Source organism: Callospermophilus lateralis, chromosome 18 (genome assembly GCF_048772815.1).
Source record: "Callospermophilus lateralis isolate mCalLat2 chromosome 18, mCalLat2.hap1, whole genome shotgun sequence".
Classification (NCBI taxonomy): domain Eukaryota; kingdom Metazoa; phylum Chordata; class Mammalia; order Rodentia; family Sciuridae; genus Callospermophilus; species Callospermophilus lateralis.
In genome coordinates this window covers 12,357,421-12,366,550 of record NC_135322.1, presented here as the reverse complement: position 1 = coordinate 12,366,550, position 9,130 = coordinate 12,357,421, and the positions used below count along the sequence as shown (strand labels likewise).

General features: G+C 49.4%; 2 protein-coding genes across 7 annotated transcripts; one reads left to right on the top strand and one right to left on the bottom strand.

Annotated features, from left to right (window-relative positions):
* Positions 1 to 2,236: 2,236 nt before the first annotated feature.
* Positions 2,237 to 3,398, bottom strand: Prr19 (proline rich 19). The gene is made up of 2 exons (XM_076839114.2): positions 2,795 to 3,398; positions 2,237 to 2,709 (listed from the first exon to the last, which is right to left on the bottom strand). The coding sequence occupies exons 1-2, from the start codon at positions 3,396 to 3,398 to the stop codon at positions 2,237 to 2,239; spliced, it is 1,077 nt and encodes a 358-aa protein (XP_076695229.1).
* Positions 3,399 to 5,877: 2,479 nt separating this feature from the next.
* On the top strand, positions 5,878 to 8,659 carry Pafah1b3 (platelet activating factor acetylhydrolase 1b catalytic subunit 3). Of its 6 annotated transcripts, none has more exons than XM_076838385.1 (6): positions 5,878 to 5,919; positions 6,300 to 6,393; positions 6,577 to 6,666; positions 7,319 to 7,435; positions 7,514 to 7,636; positions 8,333 to 8,659. In XM_076838385.1, exons 2-6 carry the CDS (start codon positions 6,316 to 6,318, stop codon positions 8,618 to 8,620), a joined length of 696 nt encoding a protein of 231 aa, XP_076694500.1. In that variant the 5' UTR covers positions 5,878 to 5,919; positions 6,300 to 6,315; the 3' UTR covers positions 8,621 to 8,659. The 6 variants fall into 6 exon arrangements, with proteins under 6 accessions (XP_076694500.1, XP_076694497.1, XP_076694496.1 ...); XM_076838382.1 differs by lacking the exon at positions 5,878 to 5,919 and adding an exon at positions 5,990 to 6,134; XM_076838381.1 differs by lacking the exon at positions 5,878 to 5,919 and adding an exon at positions 5,990 to 6,227.
* The last annotated feature ends 471 nt before the right edge of the window (positions 8,660 to 9,130 follow it).

Genomic DNA, 9,130 nt, shown 5'->3' with positions numbered 1-9,130 from the left:
CCCTCCTACCCAAGCTGGAGCCTACCCTTCCCACTAGAAAGGGGAAGCCCCCTTGCCCATCTTTTGGCACTCCGCCCCAGCTCCAGTTCTCTACTCTGGGGGTCTCGCGGAAATCTTCGGTTCTTTGAGTCCTCAACTGAACTCAAATTCCTCTAGCTTTCCTCTTCCAGACTCCAGCATGGCACCAACCTCCCAGATTCGAGATCTATCCTGACCTCCCTACCCTTTACTCCCCAAAAGATTCTTCGATTAACCATCCCTCCAACCATGCAGCCCCCCCCCCCTTAGCTCCATATCCATCTCTGGGTTGCCAGGGCCCTAGTTCCATTGCACCATGTGAAGTTTCTGCAGAGGCACAGAGGACAAGCTATTTGTTCCGGGTCACACAACATGGAGGTGGAGGTGGCAGAGCACTATACCACAACCATCAGACCTGGATGCCTGACCCTATCCTATCACTTCTACTAAAGTGTGAAACATGGTTGCTGTGAAACAGAAGTGTGAGATATCCAGGAGCAGAGACTCAAGTTGTCTGGGTTCAAATTCCAGCATTGCCACTTACCCACCATCACCTTAGCCAAGTCATTCAGCCCTGTGATCACCCAGTCTCTTTGGCCTGTGGTTTCACAATGAGCAATGCAAAAGCCTAGAAAGGCTATTCAGGGTAGAATCAATGCACTTTGGCTTGTTCTCTCTTACCAGACTCCAACAAAATTCCTAGTTTTGTCCCCGCCTCTCCACTAGAGAAAATTTCCTGCTGCTCAAAATACTATTTTTTAGCCAGACACAGTTGCACATACCTGTGATTCCAGCAACTCAGGAGGTTGAGGCAGGAAGATTCCAAATTTGAGGCCAGCCTCATCAACTTAGCAAGACCCTGTCTCAAAAATATAAATGTCTGGGGATACAGCTCAATGGTAGAGCACCCCTGGGTTCAATTACCAATACCTAAAAAAAAAAAAAAAAAAAAAAAAAAATCTTTTTACACTTTCTAAGCCAAAAGGTCAAGTGGAAAACCAGTGCATGAAATATCTTCAATGTAGAACATGGGGTCTTTGCTCTATGGCCAGTTGTTGCCAGGAGAAATCTGCTGCCACATCCTTTTTGCTTTCTCTGTGTGTGTGTGTGTGTTTTCAGTAGTGGGGATTGAACACCGAGGGATGCTATAATCCCAGCCTTTTTTTTTTTTTTTTTTTAGTTTTTCTTTTGAAATAGGGTCTCCCTCAGTGGTTGAAAGGCTAAAACTTGTGATCCTTCTGACTAAACCTCCTGAGTGGTTTTTTGGTACCGGGGATTGAACCCAGGGGCACTTAACCACTGAGTTACATCCCCAGCCGTTTTCTGTATTTTATTTAAAAACAGGGTCTCACTGAGTTGCTTAGGGCCTAAGTTACTGAGACTGGCTTTGAAGTCGAGATCCTCCTGCCTCAGCCTTCAGAGTCACTGGGATTATAGGCATAAACTACTGTGCCCAGTGAATTTTTTTTTTAAGAAGCAAAACTACTTGATTTCTAATGTAGACAATTGGATCTAACATTTAATATATCATGTGCAAAAGAAAAAAGCCCGTGGTCCAGATTCAGCCCTGATCTACCTCTCCTGCCTTGATCCTGCACATATACTGTTCCTTGTGTTCATCAGGGCAGGAATTCCTCAAGGATAGGCCTAGATGTGACTCTAGGTCCCAGCATGGCTGAATGAAAATGTCCCACACCCTGTTTGCCCTCTTCCAGGTCTTATACATGCTGTTCCCATTGCCTTAAATGTTCTTTTTAGCCAACTAGCAAGTTTCTACCAACTTTTATTAATACAGGATCTATTAGCTCCTCTGTAAAGTCATTACTTCCTCCTTGGATTCCCCAACCCCTGATCCTCTCTTCCAGATGCAATCTCTGGAGCTGGAATTGTGTGTGTTTGTCCCCAGACTGGGCATCTTGGTCTCACTGACTCTGGGGTTCAGCATCACCAGAGCTTAGAGTCAAGCACGTATTTGGCCATAATGAGTATATATGTTAGAAGGACTATTCCCCAAGTTCCTCCATTTTTCTAAGCCCCCAGGCTCCAGGAAGGTGACTAATGACAATACCTTCCCCTTCATCTTAGCCTAAGGACTCAGTGCTAAGGAAAGCTGCTCTGCTGGATCAGCCAGTCACTGAAAATCAAGAGGACCATGAAGAAGTTACTTTATTGAGGTGAATGAGTGCAGGTAACTGCCCCAATCCTGGCCTCAGCACTCTCAGTACAGTCTCATGGGTGGAAAGGACCAGGCTTCTGGACTGCTCTGAGCTACCACCCAGGAGAGGCTGGGCAGTGGGGCAAGGGGGCTGGGGCTCCAGTCCAGAGCAGAGGTTCTGGGCAACAAGGGTGATAGTGGCTGAGGCAGGGGCTGAGGTGGGCCGACAGCCCAGGGTCTGGGAAGGGGTGGTGTGGCTACTAGCCAGATGCTTTTCAGTAGGTCAAAAGCTGTTGGAGGGCCCCAGGCTGCCCCGGATGGTGAAGGCAAGGAGGACAAAGTGGGTGGCCAGGGACCTCCTGGTGGCACCAGGCTCACCCTGTGTGCAACGGGAGGGCTGGAGGTATGAGGCATGGAAAAGGTGAACTCCTTTGTTCCCCAAAGTCTCCTTTGCCTCTCTTCCCTTGGGGCTTGCTCAGGGCTGTTGATCCAGGAGGGTGTCATCCTTTGTTTCTCAGAGATTCCAGGCTTGGTCCCTTGTACAGAGGAAAAAAAAGTATGGAGAGAGCTGAGCTACAGCAGAGAAGGGAAAGAGAACACAGGAACAGGAAGTGGGCTCACCTGGCAAGGGTGGGTGGCAGCCTCGGAGCACCAGGGAAAGATCAGGTACACAGCCATGGCAGGCCTGTAAGTTTCCCACGATGACATCCCTGGCCTCCTGTACCAGGTTCCTCCTGGGGAAGGCCTGTGGCAGAATCAGCTGGCACTGCAGCTCACCCAGCAGTTTCCCCAAGCAAGGGAGCTCTGGGGAATGTGGTGGGCCTGGACCCAAGTCTCCAGGCACTTGATTCTCCTTGCCCTTTGACTGTTCTGGTTCTTGGACCCTGCCTGGGTTTGGGGAGGGTTTGGTTTGGAGAAAGAGAGTTCCTGATTCCAGGGACCCACTGCTAAGCAATCGGGCCACATCCAGAGATTTCACCTCATGGTTGAAGAGACCCCGGTGCTCCCGGCTCAGCCGGCCCTGAGTTATGACCACAAGCTTGGAGGCAGAAGGGGCCACAGGATCCCGGGGGGCCACAGGATTCCAGGGAGCCACAGGATCCTGACGGCTCCCCCGGCGACTGCCCACAAGGGCATTTCTCTCCCTCCTGGTCTTCCGTCGGCGGACACGGCCAGGTTTCTCAGGTTGCTGGAAAGGCTGAGGTGCTGGCCGCCGGGAGTCCATAATGTCCTGAAAGATGAAAATAGGCTGGTCTTCAGATGCAGGTAAGTCAGGGTAGTAGTAAAGTGAGAAATGATAGTTGAGTGAGGAATACCATTTAAAGAAAAAAGCAAAAAAAAAAAAAAAAAAAGAAAAGAAAAGAAAGAAAGAAAAAAAGGAAGAAGTGGACAGAGAGCAGCTGAAAAGGATTTGTCCAGAGAAGGAATCCTAAATGAGGTTGAGATAGTAGTGACATAAGAAGAGATGTCAAGGGATAGAGAAGGGACAACTGGGAACTGGAACATGGGGATATAGTTAAAAGATGAAAGATGACAGACAAATGGATCATGAAATTAGAGAGATCTAGGGACCAGAATGGAATTTTGGACAGAGGAGAAATCCAGGAGTTGAGGGGTTACAAGAAGATGCAGAAAGTGAAATAAAAACCTTAGAGAAAGACAGGAGAAAGAACATCAAGAGAAGTTGGAGAGCCTGAAAGACCCTGGAGGACAGAAAGGAAGACAGAAGAGCTATCAGGGACAGGGACTAGTTATGAGGGGAGGCCTGGGGCAAGGGGCAGACTAGGGCAGTTGAGGCAGAGCAGGGGGGCAGAATGAGGGGAGTGCGTAGAGGCAGAGTGGGGGAGGGGCACCGTACCCTCTTCTGTACCAACGAACCTGCCCCCAACTCACTCCACGTGGCTCTGGAGGGCAATGGCTTCTTTCACACCGGAGCCTCGAAGCCGCCCCGCGCTCTTCCGGGCCTCAGGCACACTACACGCATGCGTGTATCCCTACCACGCCCTTTGACTTTCAGGCGCCCTATAGAGGCACGAGGCCCCCAAAGTGCCAGTTATAGTCCCGCCCTCCCATCCTTACTTGGCCTCGGCATCTCCTGCCCACCAATTGGCTGTGAGATTACCCTAGGCCCGCCCCATTCCTGACTGCTGATTGGTCTAGACAGCTATTGGCGGACTGTCTAGAAGTCAAGATGAGCGGGCTGAGGAGAAGAGCTTTGTCTTCCCAGTTTCCTGACACAGACCTGATTCTTGGAGAATCATATTGTGGTGTTGTCATTCACAGTCTCTGAAGCTTAATTATCTAGGTTCAAACACCCAAACAAGTATATTTGACCTTGGATATTTTTGAAATTGCTCAGAGCCTCCCTCAAATGGTTGCTAGAAGGTTGGAAAGAACCAATACATCTAACTTGAAACAGTGCCTATTGAATAAAGGAATGAATGTTTGGAAGCTTTGTTTCTCACTCAGCTTTGCTTCAGGAACTACCCAGTCCCCCACCTCTCCAGGTTATCTGTCTATATATGTTTCCTCAGACTTTAAAATCAAACAATGCCAAGATATTTCCCATGCATAAGTAATAGTATAATCAAATTTCTTTTCTTTCCGTTTGCCCAGTCTTCATTATATCTCAAATCCTGCTCAGATACTGCTTCTTTAAAAAAAACAAAAAACAAAAAAAAACCTGGCACTCAGAATGCTTCTCTTCCTCCTCCAGAAGTCCCCTGTACTTCCCTCAGTCTCAACTTTGACTTCTCATAGCTCCATGTTTGTTATCTGTCTCCCCAAAACACGGATAAGGCCAGGATCCGAAACATTCATGCAAAATTCATTCAGCAAGTATTGAATTTGTTGAGCAGCCACTATGCCAGGCTTGGTTCCAGGAAAGTAGATTCAGCAGAACATAAACACAATAAATAACACTCATCTCTGACTCTGTTATTAATCTATCCAGAAGCAATGAATAGTAGGGAAGGTCCAACTTGGAGGTGGGCTACAAGAAAATGATCAAAATGTGTAGGAGAGAGTAAGATCCCCACCAGGTCCCTGAGAACAGGGAGATGTGAGAAGACATTAAAATCTGAGATTAATTTAGAGCAGGGATGTGGAGGGGCGCAACCCTAGGTGGCCTTGGCTGTGGATCTGTTTCAGAGGCCAGACACACCCAATTGAAGGTGTTGGTCGGCCTCTATGTTTACAAAAGGAGCAGAGGCGACAGATCTGCAAGTTGATCTGCAGAAGAAGTGCCAAGATGGACCTGAGCCCTGCAGACATCTCCAATTTCCTTTCTTTTTCTGCACCTTGTAGGTATTCTGGTGTTTTAAACTTACAGATATGTAGGTTAGATTTTATGCCTTAAAACAAAAACAAACACCCTGGTGTTTTGAGTGAAACCCACGAACAGAGAGATTCCCTAAAGCTCTGGTTCTGCCTTAGGGTGTCTCCAAAGAACTGTTCCTCTAATTTTCACGTTTTGCCATCTTTTCTGTCCCCTACAACAGTGGAAAATAGGAGCGTCCCCTCTTGCCAGGTGCGTAGGAGCCGCCCCCTCAAGGGATCTAAGAATGAACTCGTCCACTCTCTTGCCTCTCCCCCCCCCCCACCCGCCGCCACCACGTGAATGGGGCACACCCCCCCCCCCCCCCCATCGTAGGTGGTCCTTTCATCACTTTTCTTTTCGTACTGCAAATGGTTTCTTCCACCAAGGAAAAGCGATAGGTTTTCCTTGCCCACTTTCGGCTTTTCAGGTAAATCGCCCCTCCCCGTGGCACCAGTAGGTGGTTTCTCCCACCTCCCCCGCCACAGGGATGGTCTCGCCTGCCCCTCCCCCCGTACCGGGGTGCGCTAGCCGCCGCCACCGCCCACTAGTGAGTGGCCCCGGCGGGAAGCGCCGGACGAGCCCACCGCGCGGCCGCCGTGGGGGAAACGAAGGTTCCTAATTCCACCTCGCTCCAAAGTGAAGGTTTCCGCCCCTGGGGAAGAGGCGGCGCCCTAGATCGGCCTTCGTCCTCCGCCTGAGAGAGATCGTCGGGACAGTCCATTGTTGCCTGGAGGGGTAGGAGTGGGCGTGGCGGAGTCACCTCCTCCTGGGAGCACTCCCGGGCCCACCTCACTTGTTCCTCCGCAGGAGCTGCGACGCCAACATGAGCGGAGAGGAGAATCCAGCCAGCAGGCCCACACCGGTGCAAGACGTGCAGGGCGACGGGCGCTGGATGTCCCTGGTGAGCGATTCCGCCCGTTGCGTTCGGGTCGGGTGATTGCGGGGCTAAAGCAAAATGCTGATTCTTGCGGTTCTCAACACCTGCCACCTGAGAAGCTGAGAACTGTTGGGGTCCTGCTGCCTAAGGAAGTGGGGCGGGGCCTGGGTCGCGCGTCCCTTTGACTCCTCCTGTTGTGTCCTCCAGCACCATCGGTTCGTGGCCGACAGCAAAGATAAGGAACCCGAAGTCGTCTTCATCGGGGACTCCTTGGTCCAGCTAATGCACCAATGTGAGGTGAGGGCTGTCCCCTTCCTCCTGCCCCATCCTGGCTTGTGCCCTAACTTAGCTCAGGATCCAGGCCAGCTAGATGTGGAGTGCTCAAAATGGCCTGAGGCCGCTGGTCACCAAGAATCTCCGTGTAAGTGCAACATAATGTGGAGGAGGAAATGTGTGACTTGAGTTTGTCAGATTGAGTCTCTGTATAACAAACTTAGAAAGACGCTTTCCTACAAGATTGCCTAAGGTGAAGCTCTTCATTTGCTTCAAGTAGTTCACAGCCCTACTTTAGGTTTACCCAAAGTAAAGATTAACTGTAATGGTGCTTCACAAAAAAGGCTCTATCATAAACTTTCCACTAAGCAAGGTTCAGCCATAATGGTATTCCTCAAAATAAGTTTCAAATATAATGTTGTTGGCTCCATGCAAGGCTCAAGCAGATGGATTTCCATAATGTAAGTCTTCTTCTACGGGATTTGGTTTAAAGTGAGACCATATTGTTTTCTATGAAGTGAGGTTAAGCCATACTGGGATTTGCTCAAGGTGAGATTTAACCAGAGGACTTCCATAAAGCAAGACATTTCTATAATGATATTTGGTTAACACCTGGACAGAGGATGGTGACCCAACCTGAGCCTAGGCCTATGCTCACACCATTTCTCATCCACAGATATGGAGGGAGCTCTTTTCTCCCCTGCATGCCCTCAATTTTGGCATTGGTGGTGATAGCACACAGCACGTACTGTGGCGGCTGGAGAATGGGGAACTGGAACACATCCGGCCCAAGGTGAGTGGGGCTTGGCTGGGGAGCTGAAGCACCCTTTGCTTGCCTCTTCACCACTGCTTCCCACCCCTCTTTCCACAGATCGTGGTAGTCTGGGTGGGCACCAACAACCACGGGCATACAGCAGAGCAGGTGACTGGTGGCATCAAGGCCATTGTGCAACTGGTGAACCAGAGGCAGCCCCAGGCCCGGGTCGTGGTGCTGGTGAGAGGCTGGGAGTATGGGAAAAGAAGAATGGTGGTGGTCTGGGACATCCAGATATAGACCAGCAGGCACAGTTCTGGGCAACTATGGCAAAGGACAGTGACTTTCAGGCAAAAGCATACATGGAAGATTGCTACTTTCATGATTGACTGTGATTGAGGATGTATTTAGGAACCATTAGCCCTTTTCATTCAAGAGACTGCTAGAGATAAAAACTAAAAACAAACAAAAAAACCCCACACTTGCATAGCTAAAATTTGTCAGATATTCCTAGAGTGTAGGCTCCATCACTTCTAGTTAAGGTTTTCCTTTGAATGAGGGCATTTACCCCTTGCTATGTCAGCATTTAAAAATAATTTTTTACATGTTGATGGACCTTTATTTTATTCATTTATTTATATGTAGTGCTGAGAACCGAACCCAGTGCCTCACACATGCTAGGCAAGTGCTCTACCACTGATCCACAATCCCAGCCCCTATGTCAGCATTTTTGAATTGGAAAGAGACTGACACCCAGAAGTTTCTTGCTGAATGGGAGCTAGGACATGGTTTCAGGAACCTCCCTTCTGTCCTCCCCACTTTCCTATACCCGGTGTATTTTGCCGCTGGGAATATAATGGGAAGAAGCAGTTTAGTACAGAGCTTAATAGCCAGATGTTGATAGGACATCTTAAAATTTTTGGAATTCCTCCTCAGGGCCTGCTTCCAAGGGGTCAGCACCCCAACCCACTTCGGGAGAAAAACCGACAGGTGAATGAGCTGGTACGGGCAGCACTGGCTGGCCACCCACGTGCCCACTTTTTGGATGCAGATCCTGGGTTTGTGCACTCCGATGGCACCATCAGCCACCATGATATGTATGATTACCTGCATCTGAGTCGCCTGGGCTATACACCGGTCTGCCGGGCCTTGCATTCCCTGCTTCTGCGTCTGCTGGCCCAAGACCAGGGCCAGGGTGTCCCTCTGCCAGAACCCACATCCTAGACATCCTGCCTTTCCACATTAAATCCTTCTTTCTCAGTCTCCTGTTTCCTGCTTTTATGGCCAAGCTCTTAGGGTGCCACCACCAGATAATCCATGAGCCTGCAGTTCTCTAGGGTGCTTTTTACTGCCTGAGGTATCACTAACATATCAAGGCACACTTGTTCTTGCAGTTAGTTTAATTTTCACTATCACAGTTGTGTGCTTCAGGCAGGTGGTCAATTAGTAAACACTGAGTGAAACTAGCTTGCCAGCATTACCTTGTTAGGATCAATGTCAAGCAGGATTTCTTGGAACTGGGCAATCCAACAGTCAAAGCCCATCCCTCATCTTTGCAAATGCCATTCCCTTAGCTGGAACTTCCTGTTGCTGACTCTTAAGTAGATACCTACCACTTCCTGTGTAGGTTCCCTGACCCTTCTACCCTGAGTAAGTCCCTCCACACTGTGCAGGTATGGGTGGGTGTCTCAGGTTGGTACTTTAGTAAGAGTCCACAGGCTTGAGCCAAAATGA